The 21,981-nt window shown below is 38.8% G+C and overlaps 1 protein-coding gene across 5 annotated transcripts in view; it reads right to left on the minus strand.

Moving 5' to 3' along the window:
• Window positions 1-21,981, minus strand: part of TLK2 (tousled like kinase 2) — a 117,398-nt gene that overhangs the window by 66,443 nt on the left and 28,974 nt on the right. For 4 of the 5 annotated variants that reach the window (XM_053930712.1, XM_053930711.1, XM_053930710.1 and 1 more), the window contains exons 3-6: window positions 9,194-9,265; window positions 8,373-8,442; window positions 7,115-7,158; window positions 6,326-6,421 (exon numbers count right to left, since the gene is read on the minus strand). In XM_053930712.1, coding sequence (XP_053786687.1) covers window positions 6,326-6,421; window positions 7,115-7,158; window positions 8,373-8,442; window positions 9,194-9,265 — 282 coding nt within the window. The remainder of the gene's footprint in view (window positions 1-6,325; window positions 6,422-7,114; window positions 7,159-8,372; window positions 8,443-9,193; window positions 9,266-21,981) is intronic. The other variant, XM_053930709.1, reaches the window with a different exon arrangement.

A 21,981-nucleotide genomic window follows, 5' to 3' on the forward strand; every position in this document is an offset into this window, starting at 1 on the left:
TTTTAGGCTTTTCCTGTCACACATCGTCTCTGCCATATTCTTCTTTGTCTCTACAACTCTTTAAAAATCTGAAACTCATCCTTAGCTTGCCAGCTGTGAGCTATACTTTACCAAATGCTGCATTAAAATGCTCGTGTTTTACATACTTTTGTATTTAAAAATATATACAAAAGAATCACTTGAGGGAGGAAAGCTAAAGTAATTCTTTATCCATCTTCTTCCCTTTCAGGATCTTGAGCACCCAATGTGAGCCATCACTGTTCTGGGGTGTTAGAGACTGAAAATCGAACAAGATATTTATCTTGGCGAGATATTCCATGGCAAATAAGGGGAACAGTTAAAATAATTATACCTTTACGCAAAGTAGTAAGTACTGTGAGAAATGAAAACAGCAGTAAGCAAACAAAGCAAAGCCCCTGTTCTCACAGGATGAACATTCTAGTGGGAGAAGATGGGCAAGAGATTAATTGTAGAGTTAAAAACTGAAACACAGAGCTCATAAATTAAAATGTATTAAAACTACACTACACACCAGTAACGATAAATGATCTACAATAACACACAATATGGATGAATCTTAAAAATGTAATGCTGAAAAAAACATCCCAGACATACGAGTATATACCACATGATTCCTTTCATACAAAGTACAAAAACAGAAAAACTCATCTCTTCTGTTAGAAGTCAGAATAGCAGCTATTCTAGATGGCAGGGAGAGGGCTAGTAACTCAAGAAGAGAGCATAAGGGGGACTGGTATAGTTTGTGAAAATTCATTAAGCTGTAGACTTATCTGTGTACTCTTCTATGCACAGAAATAGGAATCAATGAAAAATTAAAATAGATTATCAAAATTTTAATATGTCATTTTAATATATAATTGACTTATGTTTCTCATGCCGATGTCTGCCCCCACACCCTCCTTATCTCCAGCTCTCTCTCTTTCCCTTCCTCTCTCTCCAAAATCAGTAAACATATCCTTGGGTGAGGGTTAAAAAAAAATGTAAACATATGCCAGGTGGTACAACTAACAATTAAAATAAAGCAGGATTAGCCCTGGCCAGCTAGCTCAGTTGTTTAGAGTGTTGTCCCAACACGCCAAGGTTGTGGGGTTCGATCTCCAGTCAGGGCACATACAAGAAAACCACCAATGAACGCATAAATACATGGAAAAACAAAGCAATGTTTCTTTCTATCTCTCTCAAATCAATCAATCAATAAATAAAATAAAATAAAGCAGGATTAGGGACACAGTGACAAAGTGTGAGAGACTGCTTATTTTAAAGTTGGCCAGGGGAGACCTCTCTGATAAGGTCATCTTTGGTCAATAACCCAAAAGAGATTGCTAATCATGCTGTTCCTGGGAGAGGAAATAGCAAGTACAAAGGCCCTGAAGCAAAAGAGCGTTTGGCAGTGTTAAGGAGCTACAAGGAGGCCTGAGTGGCTGTAGTGGCATGGGGGAAAGGGAGACCAGTCGAAGATGTCAGAGCCTGGAATGCAGGGAAACAGAGATGTACGCCATGTAGTCTAGAGCAATCTGGACTAGCCACTGGACCGTTTTGGGCAGAGGAGTACGCGGACCTGTCTTAACTTTTTCACAGACATCACTCTGGCTATTATTATATTAAGAATGGGTGAGACATGGGCAGAAACAGGGAGACCCCTTTGGAGGCTAATGCAGAGAACCAAAAGGACAGAAACATGGTCAGATACTGATAAAGAAGGCTTAAAGAATAAAAAGGATTTCCTGATGGATTAGATATGGGGCATAAATTTATGACCTGAAAAACTGGAGGAAGTAAACTGTCATTTACCAGGACAGGGAGGACTGCAGGAAGAGTGGTGTGGTTTGTTGTTGTCCTGGTAGTGAAGGGGAAGCAAGAATTCCTTTTTGGACATTTTTAGGCTGTCCATTAGATATATAAATAGAAATGTCAAGTAGAGAGTTGAATACATAAATATGAGGGAGACCAGTGCCCAGTGAAGGCTGGCAAGTTCATTCATCCCAAAAGGCAGGTATGTGTACTGATGCAAACAGCCTGGTAGATTTGGTATAGGAGCATGTGAGAGTTCTCTTCTGGTTGCTTGTATTTTCTCAGTAAAATAAAAAAGCAAAGCCATCAACTGAGATAGCTGGAGATACACAGAAGGGAAAAGAGTATTGTAGGAGGCCTGCAGGAAAAGATAAAAATATGATATATTCATACAAATGGCCATCTAGGAAAGGGAACTAACCAGAGAAATACAGTAGAACTGGCATGCAGCTAGGGGTACACATGAGGTTCGTACCCATAAACTTAAAATGAGATCAGTTAGCATGTGTGTTTTCCACTAACCATGCTGCGCTGCTAAGAGGCAGGCAAGGAAAAGGTAGAGAATTAGATTTAACCAGGGTTAGGTTTTTCAGGCAAGTATGATGGAAAGAGAGTGCGAAAGGGAATTAAGGGGCATACACAAAACAGTGATTATAACAATGAAGCAGAGAACCTAAAGTGGGAGGAGAAAGAGCTTCTTTGTGTAACAGGAAAGAAAAGGTAAGGTTTGGCTCCTATTTCAAAACCTAGTATATACCCAAATTTGCACAATGATAATGAAGCCCAGCCACTATTCATACAGCTGGCAGAAAGGTCTACAGAACACTGAGTACATCTCTTTTGTCTTCAGGTACTTGCCCAAATTGAAAAATGATAAGATGGTAAGATGATGGGTGGTCATACTATTAACAAGCAAATGAAAAAATATATATTTCAGGAGGAAAGAGCAAGAGACAACAAAATTCTACAAGACATATCTGCCCCAAATAAATAATTCTGTGATCTCATTTAACATTTCTAAAACTGTGGTTTAAAACTTAAGAAAAATAGACTTCCAGCCAAGATGGAGGCATAGGTAGATACACTTTGCCTCCTCACACAACCAAAAGAAGGACAACAACAAATTTAAAAACAAAAAATAACCAGAACTGCCAGAAAATCAATCTGTATGGAAGTCTGACAACCAAGGAGTTAAAGAAGAAACATTTATCCAGACCGGTAGGAGGGAAGGAGACAGGCAGCTGAGGCTGAGAGGACCCACAGCAAGGTGGCAGCTGGAGGCCAGGGCAGTCCCACATTCGCATAAGGATAAATCAGGAGCAAGACAGACCACACAACCCAGGGTTCCAGTGCAGGGAAAAAAAGCCTCAAAACCTCTGACTGAAAAAAACTGTGGGGATTGAGGCAGCAGAATAAACTCCCAGCCCCACAAGAGAGTTCAATGGAGAGACCCCCAAGGTCCTAGAACATACACAAGCCCACCCACCCAGAGGGGAATCAGCACCAGAAGGGCCCAATTTGCTTGTGGGTAGTAGAGGAAGTGAGTAAAATCCAGCAAAGACCTGAGCAAGCAGCATAGTTCCCACTCTGACCCCTCCCCACATATAGCACCACAACATGACACCACCACATGACATGGGTTGCCCCGCCCTGGTGAACACCTAAGGCTCCACCCCTTACTACGTAACAGGCACACCGAGACAAAAAGTTATGGCCCATATGAAAGAGCAGATCAAAGCTCCAGAAAAAATACAACTGAATGATGAAGAGATAGCCAACCTAACAAATGCAGAATTCAAAACTCTGGTAATTAGGATGCTCTCAGAAATGGTTGAGTATGGTTGCAAAATAGAGGGAAAAAGTGAAGGCTAGAAAAACATGCAGGGAACCAACAGTGAAGGGAAGAAAACTGGGACTCAAATCAACAGTATGGACCAAAAGGAAGAAATAAACATTCAACCAGAACAGAATGAAGAAACAAGAATTCAAAAAAATGAGGAGACTTAGAAACCCCAGGGACAACTTTTAATGTTCCAACACCTGAATCATAGGAGTGCCAGAAGGAGGAGAGGAAGGGCAAGCAATTGAAAATTTATTTGAACAAATAATGAAGGAGAACTTCCCCAATCTGGCAAAGGAAATAGACTTCCAGGAAGTCCAGGAAGCTCAGAGTCCCAAAGAAGTTGGACCCAAGGAGGAACACACGAAGGGACACCATAATCACATTAGCCAAGAATAAAGATAAGGAGAGAATCTTAAAAGCAGCAAGAGAAAAGGAGACAGTTACCTACAAAGGAGTTCCCACAAGACTTATCAGCTGATTTCTCAAAAGAAACCTTGCAGGCAAGAAGGGGCTGGAAAGAAGAATTCCAAATCATGAAAAGCAAGGACCTACATCCAAGATGACTCTGTCCAGCAAAGCTATCATTTAGAATGGAAGGGCAGATAAAGTGCTTCCCAGATAAGGTCAAGTTAAAGGAGTTCATCATCACCAAGCCCTTATTATATGAAATGTTATAGGGACTTATCTAAGAAAAGGAAGTTGATCAAAAATATGAATAGCAAAATGACAATAAACTCACAACTATCAACAACTGAACCTAGACAGTGGGAAGAGGGGATTACAGGAACTACTATAAAGGACACATGGACAAAACCAAGGGGGAGGGTGGAGGTGGGGGAGGGAGGTGGGTTCAGCTGGGGTGGGGTGGAGGGATGGGGAGAAAGGCATACAACTGTAATTGAATAACAATAAAAATTAAAAAAAAGAAAAAGAATATTATATTAAAAAAAAACAACTGAACCTAAAAAAACAAAAACAAAAACAAACTAAGCAAACAACTAAAACAGGAACAGAATCACAGAAATGGAGATCACATGGAGGGTTATCGAGGGGAGGTAGAAGAATGGGGCAAAAGCTACAGGGAATAACAAGCATAATTGGTGGGCACAAAATAGACAGGGAGAGGTTAAGAACAATATAGGAAATGCAGAAGCCAAAGAACTTATATGTATGACCCATGGACATAAACTAAGGAGGGGGAAAGATGGTGGGGGCAGGGGGTACTGGGTAGAGGGTAATAAAGGGGAGAAAAAACGGGACAACTGTAACAGCATAATCAATAAACTATATTAAAAAAATAAAATAAAACTTAAGAAAAATAAAGATACAGGCTCCCTAAATAGTTATCTAACAAACCTCAACCTAACCAAGCACATCTATACATCAAACATTTCTAACATTTTAAAATATGGCAAGATGCCTTGGCCGGGTAGCTCAGTTGGTTAGAGCATTGTCCTGATACACCAAGGTTGCAGGTTCAATCTCCGGTCAGGGCACATACAAGAATCAACCAATGAATGCATAAATAAGTAGAACAAGAAATCAATGTATCTGTTTCTCTCTCTCTCTCTCACACAGAAATCAACTTAAAAAATTAAAAATAAGTAAAATATGGCAAGGATGACAAAATAATGGCAAAAATTTTCAAGGTGAATACATTTTCATAACTTCTTTAATAAGTACAATCACCCTAATGAATGCATGGTTTTATGAGATCTAGAGGGGGGAAGAAGTGCATTTTAAAATACTTTAACAATACAGAAAACAAAATCACTTAGGGAGAAAGCAGCATTAACCAACTCTGCTGAACAACTTTCCTAAGCAGAGACCTAGAATGGAAACTCCTGATATTAGAGAGACTCCTTGTCCCCCAAGACCTCAGTTATCAGTGGAAATAACACACTCTTTTGAATAAAGAGGTCTTGTATGATACCAATAAATCATCCAAAGTCACGTGAACAAATTGACACAACATCCTATGTTAGTGAGCTCAGAGATTCTCAACCTTACTATCAGTTACATTTTAGACCAGGTAATTCTTTGCTGTGGGGACCTGTCCTATGTACTATAAGGAGGTTTGCCAGCATCCCTGGCCTGTGCCCACTAGATGCCAATGATACCATCCCCCAACCCCTAGTTGTGACTAAAAAGGTCTCTAACACGGCCAAATGTCCCCTGTGGAGCAAAACTACCCCAGGATTGAGAAACACTAACTTAGCTATAATATTTTAAGACCTCCAGATCTCATTTATAGGGAGAAAACAAACCTGTATCAAATTTGTACGTGTAGAGCATTAGCTTCTCTACTACGTCATTAAGCCTTAAAAATAATTCAAATGCCAGGAGCTGACCAAATTTTTTGAAAAAGGATTTACTTATAGAGAAATAAAAATTTGGCAAGGAAAAAACCTGCTGTTTGGGTAGGAACACTGAGCTGTAGGTTTAGAGGCAATTTTTTATACTGAGAGAATAGGGTTTGCTCTTGTAAAGAGTTGATTTACTGCTATATAGATTTGAAGCTACGTGAATGATTCAGAGGTAGTATTATTAACTTTTCTCCTTAATGCCTCATTCCTCTTGAGTGATTAACAGAAGAGAAACTTTGCTTGAGTGTTCCTGGGTTTCTTGTCTCCTGCAACAGGTGTCAAATTTCTCCAGGTGAATGCTTACCGGTAAGGGATTGGATAAGGAATGTTGCGGTGAGGATCGTGCAACTGGTGGAACACTTCTGCCAGGGCTGGTTCCTGGCCCGCTTCCCCCAGCAAACTGGCCAACAGGGAAAAATGGATATGAATAATTCAAAACAGTACTATGCTTCAGATAAGGAGAGTAAAAGATTAATACACAAACAGGTCTTAATTATATATGGCCCCTTTAAGTCAACACATCTTATTTGAGAAAGAAAACACCATGAAGTCAAATTTTGCTATCTTTTCCATGAGATTTTAAAGAAGGAACTCCAGCAGAAATGTACCAAGATATAAGGAAACATGACTAGAAATGGTTTTGAAAAAACGTAAGAGAAGAATGTTTTCCCTTCTTGTCTCATAATACATGAAGCAGGAATGCAGTGGCACAGTAGATGTTAGTGTCTTCTTTAGTAACCACTAACGATGGGTCAGTAGCTCACTACGTGTTCCACTGGACTAAGGAGAAGAGTCCAAGTTACTCAACTTCAATCTTTGTAAGACACGAAACCTAGTCTGGCCAAGAGAAAAATCACCTCATTTGTGAATTTTTATATCATCACAGACAAGACACATCATGTACAAATTTAAATTTAGAAAGTGAGCGGCAGTTTCCTCTTATAGACAGAAATAGGGCGGCATTAGACTCATGACGATGGCAAGGGGAGGAAAGCACAGTGAAGGCAAAACACTGCTTTCTAAAGCCTTAGATGAATGCAAAAATTTAGGTTTAACAAAAACTATAGATTTTTTTCCCCAAAATGTAACTTACCTCAAAGTAATCACTAATTTTATGTCCCCTAGGAGTGCCTTTCCCTGAAAATGAAACCAAAGTAAGTATAGTTTTTCCCACAACACACATGTAAACTATCAATCACTAAAATATAATATGTATTCAATAACTGCATACATTGGTATCAATTCAAGGGCCCGTTTTACTTTTAACAAATGAGCCGAACACCTTTATCATAGGAACAGGGGATTTCCTCCCCATGAGGAACAACTGAATAAGCAGTGAAACACTATTTCACGGTTTGCTTCCCTTTAAGACTTGTTAATCTTTCATCATAAATATATTTTTATGCCACAAATGTAAATCAAAATAAAAGTAATCTATAATCCATACCCCCAAATAAGAAAACAAAGAATTCAAAACAAACGCATCAGAAGTAAAAGGTTGCCCTGGCTGATATGTTTCTGTGAATTGAGTGCCAGCCTGCGAACTAAAAGGCTGCTGGTTCGATTCCTAGTCAGGGCACATACCTGAGTTGAGAGCCAGGTCCCTAGTTGGGAGCATGTCAGAGACAACCATTTGGTGATTCTCTCCCTCTCTTTCTCCCTCCCTTCCCCTCTCTCCAAAAATAATTCTTTTAAAAAAATGAAGTAAAAGGTTTATGCTATTTCACAAAAAATTTTATATGATCTTATCACTTTGGGAGAACTCCCTCCCACCCCAAAAGTAAAAAAGTTATAGATTTTAAAAAAAACAAGAAAAAGTTAAAAAGACTGGGACTTCCATTTCATAGGAGTGTACACACCTTTGTTCTTTCTTTAATTATATAAAGATATTTGGTATGAGAACTGTCATATCTATAGATTTATTCCACTGGGCACCAATGTCCAACTAAACAATTGACATGGAAAAAGGGTAGGTAGAAAGGCCAGCCAGGTAAATAAAACTATTTCTGGTCACCTATTATTTACAAATCACTGATCTAATGCAAGACATAGCTAAAGCTCCAGCGTAACCTCTTTTCTGTACAATACATGCTTGGTCTGAAGAAAAACCTGTGGCAAGAAGATTGTTAACTTACAACAGGAAAAACAAGAGTCCCCAAAGAACTGACACTGTTTTATCAAGTGTATATCAAGTGGCAAGTCTATAATAAACATCCTGATATTCCCTTAAGGTACATATATCTCCTTTGTTAGGAATCTCTGTATATAAACCAATTATCTAGTATGAGTTGGAAAATTCTATCTAGGTACACAAAAATTTAGTATTTTTATTGATATGAAATTATTACTACCTTGGCTAGTTTCATATGGTTCAGCTTTTCTTTTCCGGTTTCGCTGGTCATTCTGTTTTTTCTCAGGAGTCTGTTAAATACCATATAAATCACAATTAGCATTTTGTCAAAATTTTCACATCACAAAAATTAGAGAATATGTACAAAATATCAAATTTATAAGGAGATTTAACCAGTACCGACAAGTCCTAAATCAGTGTCATGTTCTTAGAGCAAGGTCTGGAACCAAACCATCTATCGACTTTTTGGCAAACTGCTTAAAATATCAGAGCTTCTACTTACTCATCTATAAACCGGGGTTGCTACAAAGCCTAAGTAAGATTATAAAGCACAAATGTAGTACAAATATCTAGCATACAGGAGGCTTGCAGAAATCCAATTCTTTTTTCCAAAAAGGAAAGATCTGCATAATCAATGAAGTGGCTCTAATTTACTGAAAGTTTTTTTGAAGTGCAAAATAGGTGGTTGCAGATTTGGACCCATATCTGTGCAGCTGGGTTTTTTGCCTTGAAAGAAAAAAATCTTCAAATTCTATTAGTAAAACTGGCAGGCTACACTGCTATACTGACCCACACAGCTAAAGTCCTAACAAGTATTAAAATTCAATGGCACCTAAGCTAATTCAGCTACACCTGCAAATTTCACCCTTTATTGATGACAACTAAGCAAAAATTAAAAAAAAAAAACCAAATAACAAATACAGACACACAGAGCACACAACTCAAAGAACACAGACCCTAACAGCAACCCTGGAGTTATGCTTTTATCCCAAACTGAAAGTGTGAGAATATGAAAGTCTTGTAATTCATGTGGATTCTTACCTCTACTTCTTTATCACTCAAAGACCCCACGCTGCACAAGCTCTGGTTTGAAGACTCGCTATTGAGTGGCCCCTGGAAAAACAAAAAAAGGAAATAAAAGAAACTAATTTAAGGTAACAGCAAAACTGAGGAAGAAGCTTGTTAATTTTGATATATAAGTTACCTGACTTAGAAGCCAAAAGGTAACTGCAATGTCTCCAACTTGAAAAGAAATCAAATCAACTACAGTACCCTCATGTTAAAATTCTCTAGCTATTATTTTCATTTCCTTTACAAAAGTCTGTACTCATGTGCAGGTCTTCCCTTGTAGAGTATATATAGTGAATTCATTCTTTAAGGAAAATGGCAGGAGAAATAATTCTCTGAGCCTCTTGTATCATACAGGTATCTGAAAGTTGAGATGTTAAGGAGTATGTTAAAGGCTCCTTGTGACTAAGGGGTGGTCAGGAACCAGGCTGAAGGAAATGCTTTCCTCAGTCATGCTGTAAGGAGGCATGACTGCTAGCTCAAAATCACAGTCACAAGAGATTGACTTCTCAGAGCCTAACAGCTTTGAGCTTTGCTGGTCCACTCCTCAATGAAACTGGTGAAAATTATTAAAAAAAAAAACAAAAAAAAAAACCCCAAAACATTTAAAGCCTCTGGAAATGGTCCCTAGGAGCAAAAGCAAATTTAAAAAAAACAAAAAACAAAAAAAAAACCCCAACCCTATTCAATAAAATCTATAAAAATCCAGTCTGAAATGCGAAAGTCTGGTATTTGAGACAAGACTGCTCCCAGTCTCCCTCCCAGCTCAGTAAGGTTCCAGACTGCTGCAGCCAGTAACCCATGACTCTCTTCCCTCAGCCTTTAGACCAACAGCTTTCTTCCTGGGGGGGTGGGGAGGGGTCCGGGACTGCTTCAGGTTTCTCATTGTGTCCCTGACCTCCTGATAGCGGGATGCTGAGGCCAAGCCCCTGGCAACAAAGGCAGAGCTTTAACCGTACTGAGGCTCTACTTCAAGTATGGCACACTAAGAATACTTGGGGCCCAACAGCCCTTTCACCCAGCTCCTCAGATGGTAGTTCCACACCAGGAGAGATAAGGTGCTAAGCACACCCCACCTCCACCACCAGCCCCCATCCCAGGGCTCAGCTCCTAGAGCCACAAAGTCACTCACAGAAAAGTTCACAACTGTCCCCACACCCAGCCCTAGAATCCTGGCTTCAGATGATGTGCCTAGGGGAAAAAGCAGGAGCCCATAATACCAAATCTCTTCCCAAAGGACCTGAATTCATGCCCAAGAGTGTGGATGAGTTTAAATACAAGAGTGTTCTCAAAAACAGTAGGGGCTGTAGTAAAAGGCAATCGGAAGGACACTCATGCATGTAATGAAGACAGAGCCTAGACTGGAGGCTGGCTAGTTAGCAGGAGAAAACCAGGGAATAAGACTTCTGGGAGAAGTTCTCTCTGGGCCAGAACACATAGTGAACATTGACCTCAAAAATTCTTCTGTCCAAGGATCCCCAATTTGACTGGATTAGTTTGTAGAGGAATTTATGCCTCAGGGTATTGTTGAAAACAGTAGAGTAACACAGGCGATTAGCGGAGGTGAAGAGCTAGGCTGGTCAGGGAGAGAGAGCCCCACCAGTACCAGTCATCCCAGGGTGACTGTAAGCATAAAGCTGTGCCTCCCTAAGGAACACAACCACAGACTTACGGCTGGGCAGATGAGGTGGTAGAACAGACTTCACTAAATACATCCAGTCACTAAACAAATGAACTGCAAATTATAATAACAAGCCCCAAGGAATAGAATGAGAAATCAGTATTGAGTTATTACAATGTATCATTTAAAATGACCAGTTTCCAACAACAACAAAACAACAGCAAAAAAAAAAAAAAAAAAAAAAATCCTAGAGCATGCAGTAACGCAGGGAAAAGAAACTAACTGTGAGGGGGAGTAGAAGTTGGATTTAACAGAAAAGTATTTAAAAAATAGCCATTATAAACATGCTCACAGAACCAAAGGAAACCATGACTAAAGATCTACAGAGTCCTGGCCAATGTAGCTCAGTTACTTGGATGAGCAACTGAGTAGCTCAGTCCTTTTCCATAGATGAAAAGGTTGTGGGTTCGATTCCTGGTCACAGTGTATATCCAGGTTGTGGGTCCAATCCCTGGTTGAGGCACATATGAGAAGGCAACCAACTGATGTCTATCTGTCTGCACCTGTCTCCCTTCCCCCATCCCTCTTCCTCTCTCAAACCAATGAAAAAAAATGTCCTCAGGTGAGGACGTTTTAAAAAAAAACATGTAAAAAAGGTATGAATGGCAATGTTGTATCACAAAAAGAGTATCAACACGGACACAGAATATATATTTTTAAAACCAAACCAAACCAAAGGGGAATTCTGGAGTTGAAAACTACAACAAATAAAAAATGATGCACTACAGCAACGCCAGAATAGAACTAAATGGACAGAAGACATAGTGAGCAAATTTGAAGATAGATCAGTAAGAGATTATGCAAACCGGGAAACACAAAATGCAAGAAAAATAAAGAGCTTCAAAGAAAACTGAGAAACTGGTAAGTATACCCCCATGTACATAACTGAGTGCCAAAAGGAGAGAGCAAGAAAGGAACAAAGAAAATATTCAAAGAAACTGGCTGAAAACTTCTCAAGTGTATTGAAAAACACTAATTTACACATCTAGAAAGCTTAAAGGACTCCAAGTAGGATAAACACAGAGACCCACAGACAGATACATCACAGGAAAAAATGTTCCAAGGCAAAGACAAGGAGAAAACCTTGAAAGCAGAAATATAATGCATCACTTTCAAAGGAATCCTGTAACAGCTGACTTCTAAGCAAAAACAATGGAGTCTAGAAGGCAGTTTGCCCCAGCATGGATGGACCTGGAGAGCATTATGCTAACAAAGTAAGCCAGTCAAAAAGAGACAAGTACCATGATTTCACTCGTAAGTGAAATCTGATAAACAAAACCCAAACGGAAAGACCTATACACAGAGCAGGATGACAGCTGCAGGGTGGGGTTGGGAGCCTGGAGGAGAGTGGAGGGATTGAAAAAAAAAAAAAGGAAAAAGAAAAACTCATGGACATGGACATGGACCACAGTGTGGAGATGAAGGTGGGTATAGAGGGGATAAATGGTGATGGAAGGAGACTTGGCTTGGGGTGGTAAACAGCAACATAATTCTGCTGGCAGACTCCCAAGGAGACTTAAGAATGACAGATGAGCCATTGCTGGTGTGGCTCAGTGGACAGAGTACCAGCCTGCAAGCCAAAGGGTCGCTGGTTCAATTCCCAGTCTAGGAAACATGCCTGGGTCGTGGGCCAGGTCCCCAGTAGGAGGTGCACAAGAGGCAACCAACCACACATTGATGTTTCTCTCCCTCTCTAAAAATAAATAAAATCTTAAAAAAAAAAAACAATGGCAGACGAAGTAGCCAGTGTTGAAGACATTTTGAATACTGAATTACCTAAATGATAGAGCAGATGAGCTTTTAAAAAAGTACATGGACTCTGATGATATTATTCTAGTAAAAGAGGAATCACGGGAGGTAGCCAACTCTATCTTACAGAAGACTGTAGACATAAGCATTCTTTTTCTTTTTTTTTTGACAGCATATGCCCAAATTTATAAATCATCTAAAGTTTAATAGATTATTTTTAATGTATTTTACTGATTATGCTATTACAGTTGTCCCACTTCCCCCCCTTCACTCCACTCTATCCTGCACAACCCCTCCCTCCCACACTTCCCCCCTATAGTTCATGTCCATGGGCCATACATATAAGTTCTTTGGCTTCTACATTTCCTATACTATTCTTACCCTCCCCTGTCTATTTTCTACCTACCATTTATGCTACTTATTCTCTGTACCTTTTCCCCCTCTTTCCCCCTCCCACTCCCCTGTTGATAACCCTCCATGTGTTTTCCATCTCTGTGGTTCTGTTCCTGTTCTAGTTGTTTGCTTAGTTTGCTTTCGTTTTTGTTTTAGGTGTGGTTGTTAATAACTGTGAGTTTGCTGTCATTTTTACTGTTCATATTTTTTATCTTCTTTTTCTTAGATAAGTTCCTTTAACATTTCATATAATAAGGGCTTGGTGATGATGAACTCCTTTAACTTGACCTTATCTGAGAAGCACTTTATCTGCCCTTCCATTCTAAATGAAAGCTTTGCTGGATAGAGCAATCTTGGATGTAGGTCCTTGCCTTTTATGACTTGGAATACTTCTTTCCAGCCCCTTCTTGTCTATAAAGTCTCTTTTGAGAAATCAGCTGACAGTCTTATGGGAACTCCTTTGTAGGTAACTGTGTCCTTTTCTCTTGCTGCTTCTAAGATTCTCTCCTTCTCCTTAATCGTGGATAATGTAATTATGATGTGCCTTGACGTGTTCCTCCTTGGGTCCAACTGCTTTGGGACTCTCTGAGCTTTCTGGACTTCCCGGAAGTCTATTTCCTTTGCCAGATTGGGGAAGTTCTCCTTCATTATTTGTTCAAATAAGTTTCAATTTGTTGCTCTTCTTCCACTCCTTCCGGCACCCCTATAATTCGGATGTAGGAACATTTCAAGATGTCCTGGAGGTTCCTAAGCCTCTCCTCATTTTTCCGAATTCTTGTTTCTTCATTCTTTTCTGGCTGGATGTTCTTTCTTCTTTCTGGCCCACACTGTTGATTTGAGTCCCAGTTTCCTTCCCATCACTATTGGTTCCCTGTACATTTTCCTTTGTTTCTCTTAGCATAGCCTTCATTTTTTCATCTAACTTGCAACCAAATTCAACCAATTCTGTGAGCTTCCTGATTACCAGTGTTTTAAACTGTGCACTTGATAGGTTGGCTATCTCTTCATTGCTTAGCTGTATTTTTTCTGGAGCTTTGATTTGTTCTTTTATTTCGGCCATTTTTTTTTTGTCTTGGTGCGCCTTTTAAGTAAGGGGGCGGAGCCTTGGGTGTTCACGGGGTGGGGTAAGGCTGGTCTCTGTGCTGTGACACTGTATGTGGGGGAGGGGCCGAGAGGGAGCAATGGCACTTGCTTCACTCTCTGCAGGACTTCAGTCACTCCCTTCGCTACCCACAATCAAATTGGGCCCCTTTGGTGCTGCTTCCTGAGTGGGTGGGCTATTGCACGCTCTAAGCCCCTGTGGGTCTCTGCAATGAACTCTCCTGTGAGGCTGGGAGTTTCTCCTGCTGCCGCCTCAACCTCCATGGTGTTTTCAATCAGAGGTTTGAGGCTTTATTTCCCAGCGCTGGGACTCTGGGTTGTGTGGTCTGTCACCCAGTCCACCAGCTGCTGCTTTGCCCACCCCACTCCACAATCCACCACGTCTCTGGGTCTGCCAGCCGCCGCCCTGCCACAAGTCCTCTCCATCCAGCTGCCCATCTCCGCTCCTCCTTCTGGTCTGGATGAACGTTTCTTCTTTATCTCCTTGGTTGTTGGACTTCCATACAGTTCAATTTTCTGTCATTTTCTGTTTTTTGTTTTTAAATTATTGTTGTCCTTCTTTTGGTTGTGCAAGGAGGCACAGTGTGTCTACTTATGCCTCCATCTTGGCCAGAAGTCCCAACATAAGCATTCTTTAAGAAGACGTTTCTCCTGTGAATGAAACTGATGCAAGAACTGCTCATGTGTTCATCTTGCTGAAAGACTTTTGTTTCTAACATATCTTTGCTCTTGAAATATTTTCAGACATGCTGAATCCATCTACTGGAGGCTCCTTTTCCTCTACCTCTCTCAACACCTCCCTCACTTTACTTTTTTACATTGGAAAAAAAAAATCTTAAAAGTCAAAATTCAAAAAACAACTCCCTACATTTCCAGAGTAAATTTCGTCGTTTAATGTTATAAAGTTTTTGAGGAATCTTTTTATATGTGCATGATTTTAAGTACTGCCATTTTTGTAATTTGTGTGACTTATGTTGATGGTATCATCATCTCCTGAAATTGTGTTTGTTATTTTGTTTTGGGAAAATTGAAATTTACCAGAACAGACTAGCACTTGGTGTTTGCAAAAACTTGGTATCCACATGTCACTAATCATTATAAAATGTTCTATACTGATGCACTGATAATAAACACAAAATGAAAAGCCTTTTTAATTCTAAAAAAGAGTTTAGATGTTTATTTTTTTTAAAGATTTTATTTATTCATGTCTAGAGAGAGGGGCAGAGAGGGAGAGAAACATCAATGTGTAGTTGCTTCCCTACTAGGGACCTGGCACACAACCCAAGAATGTGTCCCAACTGGGAATTGAACTGGCCCTTTGTTTCCCAGGCTGGCACGCAATCCACTAAGCCACACCAGCCAGGGCACAATGTTTAAAATGAAAAAAGAGGTTTTATTTGCATAGAATTCTACAGTAATTTAAATTGAGTATTTCTACATCTGAATTTTAAAGACATTTTTTGTGAATTATCTTTATTGTAAGCATTATGAAGCATTTTCCCCTTTGAATAGCAATAAAACCATATACTATATTTTACCTATCCACTTTACACACCAAATATCCTTTGCTTTCAAAAAGGAAATGACAAGCCCTGGCTGATGTTGTTCAGTGGATTGAGCACCAGCCTGTGAACCGAAAGGTGGCCAGTTCGATTCTTAATCAATGCACATGCCTGGGCTGCAAGCCAGCTCCCCAGTAGAGGGTGTGTGAGAGGCAACCACATGCTGATGTTTCTCTCCCTCTCTCTCTAAAAGTAACTAAATAAAATCTTAAAAGAAAAAAAAAGGAAACAGGTGATAAATACAGGTAAGGGGAACTGAAGAAACTATTCTTATTAGCAATTACTAATAATGAAATAAATTACAACGTGTATAGAACAGTGTTGTACATTGCAGTGTTTGAAATCTCAATCAAAGCACAGCAAAAATCCTTGTGGTTCCTTGGGTATGTGACTAACCAAAACACCTGTCCTTTTATGAAGCACAGCATTCCAAATGATTATAAAATAGTTAGATAAAATTTAATTAGTAAGAATAAATGATATACACTCCCTATTCTAAAACAGCTTCCTGTCTAGTAAAGATGCTAACCAAAGAATTTTTAGGCAAACTGAATGCTATCTTTCAAAAATGTCATTATCGTTCAAAAAGAAAAAAAGGCAGGTAAAAAATAACTAAATTAAAGAAGGATAAAAAGGCATGACTAAATTTAATATGTGATCCTCGATATGACCCTGGATATCAAAACAAAGCAAAACCAAACAACTATAAAGGACATTGGAACAAAGGCAGAAACTGAGTATGTACTAAATACTAAATCAGTGATTTTCAACCAGTAAGTCACAAAAATCTTTAAAACATGCAATACCTGACTATTTTGTCAGAGGCACTGACCTCTTTTTCCTTAGATTGTCAAATAAAAAAATGACAATAGCCCTGACTGGTGTGGCTCAGTGGGTTGGGTGTCATCCTGCAAACCAAAAAGTTGCGGGTTCGATTCCTGGTACAGGGCACATGCCTGGGTTACAGGCCAAGCCCCCGGTTGGGAGTGCGCAAGAGGCAACCAATTGACGTTTACCTCCTGTTCTTTCTCCCTCCCTTCTCCTCTAAAACTGAATAAATAAAACAAACAAAAAACAACAGCCAATGCACGAATAGTGGTCCAGCATGAATGAATAAAAATTATACCTTTTTTTGTCAAATGAGCAAAAAAAATTTTCTTTTAGTGTGCCACAAAATTTCAGTAATTAGTTTATGTGTGCCATAAGATGAAAAAGGTTGGAAATTGCTGCATTAGATAATCAAGTCCTTTTTACAAACTGGTCTATATTATCAGCTCTGCAATTGTAAATTTACCTGTTTGTTACATCTTTTTACTAAGGTGCTTTGCAAGTTTTGTATGAGTTCCTATTTAGTTTTGGGAGACTCCTCCACATTTCAGATGTTAAGGAACAGTGTTAAATGGTTGCCTCTGCCAGTACCCCGTTACACTCATCAGTTTCAAACATTAACACATTATTTTCCTACCCAGGATTTCCACACAAGGTTGGAGTTTTTTTCCACTTCTTTCTTGCAGGTGGCTTTTAACACCTACAATCCCAACTTAAATGGCTCACTTCCTCCCTATGTCCTAGACTGGTGAGCAGTTTTACTAGTCCCAGTTCACAGACAAGTTTAATCCTTCTTAATTCCCAGCTTTACACAGTTCCAGTTCTGGCCTTTGGCCTCAACTTCTATCCCTACGGGTCAATTAAACCCCAAGGCAAAAAAGCTTATGGAGCATCAAGATTTAACTTCCATTCACCATTGTGACATCTTCATATATTCAAAGCTATCTATAGTAACTGAGATTCAATTTTTCCTATTTTCTTGATACTGATGACATTCAGAAATTATGTAACTTTCATGTTAGCCAATCACTTTACCAAAATTGTTATTCTAATTACCTGTTTCTTCCTTTTGATTTAAGCTGTCCGGATGTAAAGTCAGAGCATTTATAAATAATAAGTTTATATCTTCCTTTCCACAATTTACATCTCTTATTTGTTTCATATTTTATTGCACTGAATAAAACATAAATAATCATTATGTCTCCTGCTTCTGGCCAAGATGGAGGCGTGGGTAGACACACTGTGCCTCCTTGCACAACCAAAAGGGGGACAACAACAATTTAAAAACAAAAAACTGACAGAAAATAGAACTGTATGGAAGTCCAACAACCAAGGAGATAAAGAAGAAACATTTATCCAGACCGGTAGGAGGGGCAGGGATGGGCAGCAAGGCTGAGAGGACTTGCAGCAAGGCAGTGGCTGGGGGACCCAGCGAGGTGGTGGATTGTGGAAGGGGGCAGGCCAGGCTGCAGCTAGCAGACCCCATAAGGTGGTGGCTGGTGGACCCTGAGGCTCCACATTCACACATAGATAAACCCGGAGGAACCGTGGTGGGTGCAAAGCAGACCTCGCAACCCAGGGCTCCAGCGTGGGGAAATAAAGCCTCAAACCTCTGATTGAAAACACCCATGGGGGTTGAGGCGGCAGCAGGAGAAACTCAGCCTCATAGGATAGTTCGTTGGAGAGACCCACAGGGGCCTAGAGCATGCACAGGCCCCCTCACTCGGGAACCAGCATGGTCTCAAAGAGATATTTACAAACCTATGTTCATAGGATGATTATCATAGAAGCCAAAGAATGGAAGCAACCCAAGTGTCCACTGATGTATGTATGAACAAAATGTGGTATAGAATTGAATATCACTCAGCCTTAAAAAGGAAGGTAATTCTGATACATGCTACAAAACAGACGAACCTTGAGGACAATGTACCAAGTGAATGAAAGAGTGCTAAAAAAAGGTAAATATTGTATGATTCAACTTAGCTGAGGTACCTAGAACAGTCAAATTCACAGAAACAGTAGGACAGTGGCTTCCAGGGACTGGAAGAAGGAATGGGGAGTTGTTGTTTAATGAGTATAGAGGTTCAGTTTCGGAAGATGAAAAAAGTTCTGGAGAGTACGTACAGAACAATGTGAATGTACTTAACACTATTGAACTGTACTCTTTAAAAACGATTACAATGGCACTGGCTGAGTGGTTCAGTTGGCTGGAGTGTTGTCACATACACCAAAAGATTGCAGGTTCAATTCCCAGTTAGGGCACTTATTGGGAGGCAACCAGTTGATGTTTTCTCTCTCCCCACCCCTTCCTCTCTCTATAAAATCAATAAACATATCCTCGGGTGAGAATTTTTTAAAAATGGTTACAATGGTAAGTTTTGTTACATATATTTTACAATTAAAACTTTAAAAATAACTATTAATTATTGTTTTTTAAATTAAAGTTTATGCAAACACTTCATTAAAAATTATTTATTCCTTTATTTGCAATAATAATAATAATAATAATGATGGGCAACACTTACTATGTAGCACTTCTATAGGCTGGTCATTCTATATTAGCATATTTAATTCTCAAAACTGATAGTAACAGGCTCACACAAATATGCCCCACTGATTTTTGACAGAAGTGCAAAAACAATTTGATAGCCTTTTCAACAAATGGTGCTAGAGCAATTTAGACATCCATAGTCAAAAATATGACCTTGACTTAAACCTCATACCTTACTTAAAAAATTAACTCAAACAGGATCAAAAACTTAAATGTAAAACATAAAACTTTTAGGGTGGGAAAAAAGGGAGAAAACTTTCACAACCAGGGCTAGTGAAGAGGTCTGACACCAAAAGCTTCATCCATTAAAAAAATTAATAAATAAAAACCTCATCGAGATTAAAAACTTTGCTCTGGCTGGTGTGGCTCAGTGGATTGAGCACAGACCTGCAAACCAGGGGGTCATTTGTTTGATTCTCGGTCAAGGTACATGCATGGGTTGTGGGCCAGGTCCCCAATATGGGTTGCAGGAGAGGCAATCACACACTGATGTTTCTCAAAAAAAAAAAAAAAAAAAAAAAAAAAAAAGATTAAAAACTTTTACTCAGCAAAATACCCTGTAAATAGTATGAAGAGACAAATCATAGACTGGAAGCAATATCTGCAAATCACATATCTGACAAAGGACTTGATATTACACTTTATAAAGAACTCAAAAATCAACATTTTTAATCAAATTAGAAAGTGGCAAAAGACATGAACAAACACTTCACTGAAGAAAATGTAAAGATGGTTAATAAGCACGAGAAAAGATATTCAATGTCATTAGCCAGCCATGAGGGAAATACAAATTCAAAGTACAATAAGATTTCATTATATACCTACTGGATTCTAAAATAAGGAACAGTGACAACACTAAATGCTGGCAAGTATGTGCGAAGACTGAATCACTCATACTTTACCATGAGACTGTAAAAGGCACAGACCATTTGCAAACTATTTGACAGATTCTGTTAAAACTAAAAATGCACTCTATAACATAATGACCGTACTAATGAACACCTATGTTCCAGAGAAATAATGTACACACAAAACATGTACACAAATGTTCATAGCAGCTTTATTCATAATAGCCAAAAAGTAGAAACAAATGTCCTTCAATGTGAATGGTTCAACAAACTGTGGTATATCCATATCATGGACTACTGCTCAAAAATAAAAAAGACTGAGCTATTTATATATACAGTAACAACCTGGATGGGCTTCAAGGAAATAACGCCAAGTAAAAAAAAGCCGATCTCAAAAGGTGGTTATATAATTCATTCATTTTAAGTATATGTTTTTTTTTAATTCAAAAAAAATGTTTTAGAAAGGAGGACTGTTGGACATACAAAGTGTTTTACAGAAGCTGTTTCCCTCCTTCCACTCTCACTGGCGCTGAGTGCACGCTCTTGCTGTCGACTCAGTATATGTTCTTAAAACAATGAATTTATAGACAGAAAACAAATTATAGTTGTCGGGAGTTAGGGTTTCAAGGGAGAGGGCTACAAAGAAGTAGCAGGAGAGAACCTTGTGGTGATGGAGCTATTCTACATCTTGACTGTGATAGTGGTTACAAGAAGCTACACAGGTGACAAAATTGCACAGAAGTATGAACACACACACATACACACACAAATGATGCATGTATAACACACAATCTGAATGAGTTCTGTGGACTTTACCAGTGTCAGTTTCCACATTTTATTGGGTGGGCCAAAAAGTTGGTTCAGCATTTTCTGTAAGCTAGCTCTAATAATGCTTCATTGTCTAACTTCATTAGAAACAATTTTGTTGGACTGTATTGTGACAGCTGTCATATCAGCATGTATTTAAAAAATACTTATCAGAATTGGTGAATTTTTGTGTAGCCATTTTCATATTGAAGATAGAAGAACGTAAGCAACTTTTTTGGCATATTCTGCTTCATTATTTCAAGAAAGTTAAAAATGCAACTGAAATGCAAAAAAAGATGTGTGCAGTGTATGGAGAAGGTGCTGTGACTGATGGAATGTGTCAAAAGTGGTTTGCAAAGTTTCATGCTGGTGATTTCTTGCTGGACGATGCTTCACGGCCAAGTAGACCAGTTGAAGTTGATAGCAATCAAATCAAGACATTAACTGAGAGCAATCAACATTACACCATGCAGGAGATAGCTGACATACTCAAAATATCCAAATCAATAAACTTACTGGTGAAGATGAAAAATGTGTCTTTTATTTTACAGAAAGAAATCATATAGACTTTTTGGCCAACCCAATACTACTGTACTATAATTATGTGAAATGCTCACATTGGGGTGGAGGGGTGCACGAAACCTCCCTGTACATTTTTTTCTGCAATTTCCTTTGAATCTGTAATTATTTTGAAATGAAAAGCTTTTTTTAAGTTTTTGATTTTTATGTATTATTTACTATGGGAATTATCTATTCCTTAAGAGGTTATGAGAGACCACCAGGAACTAGGGAGTGGATTTTTGCCCAACCTCAAGGAATAAGAGCAAAAGGAGGAGGAAAAAATAGTTTTATAATCGCCTTCATTTTTCCTTGGTTATATGAGTCTATTCTGATTTTTATATATTTCAGTCAACTACTTTTGAGTGAAATTATCTACTTCACTGAAACTTTCATAATATCATATAACTAACAGCATCCATTTCCAGTTTTTTCTTTGTAAGCCCCAGTATCTTTTCTTACACCCTTTTCCTCCCTCCATTTTCCCCTTTGTTACCTAGTTTTCCAATTATGGATTAATTCCTATTCTGCTGTTTTGCTGTATATTTCTTCTTGCAATTTTATTTTTTTCCTCTTTCTTGTTTCTTTTACAATTTTTTCCTATAACCTTAAATTGAATGATAAATTCATTCTCTTATATGGTACTTAATTACATGGTATTTTCATTTATCTTATTTTCTAAG

Source organism: Desmodus rotundus, chromosome 9, assembly GCF_022682495.2.
Source record: "Desmodus rotundus isolate HL8 chromosome 9, HLdesRot8A.1, whole genome shotgun sequence".
NCBI lineage: Eukaryota > Metazoa > Chordata > Mammalia > Chiroptera > Phyllostomidae > Desmodus > Desmodus rotundus.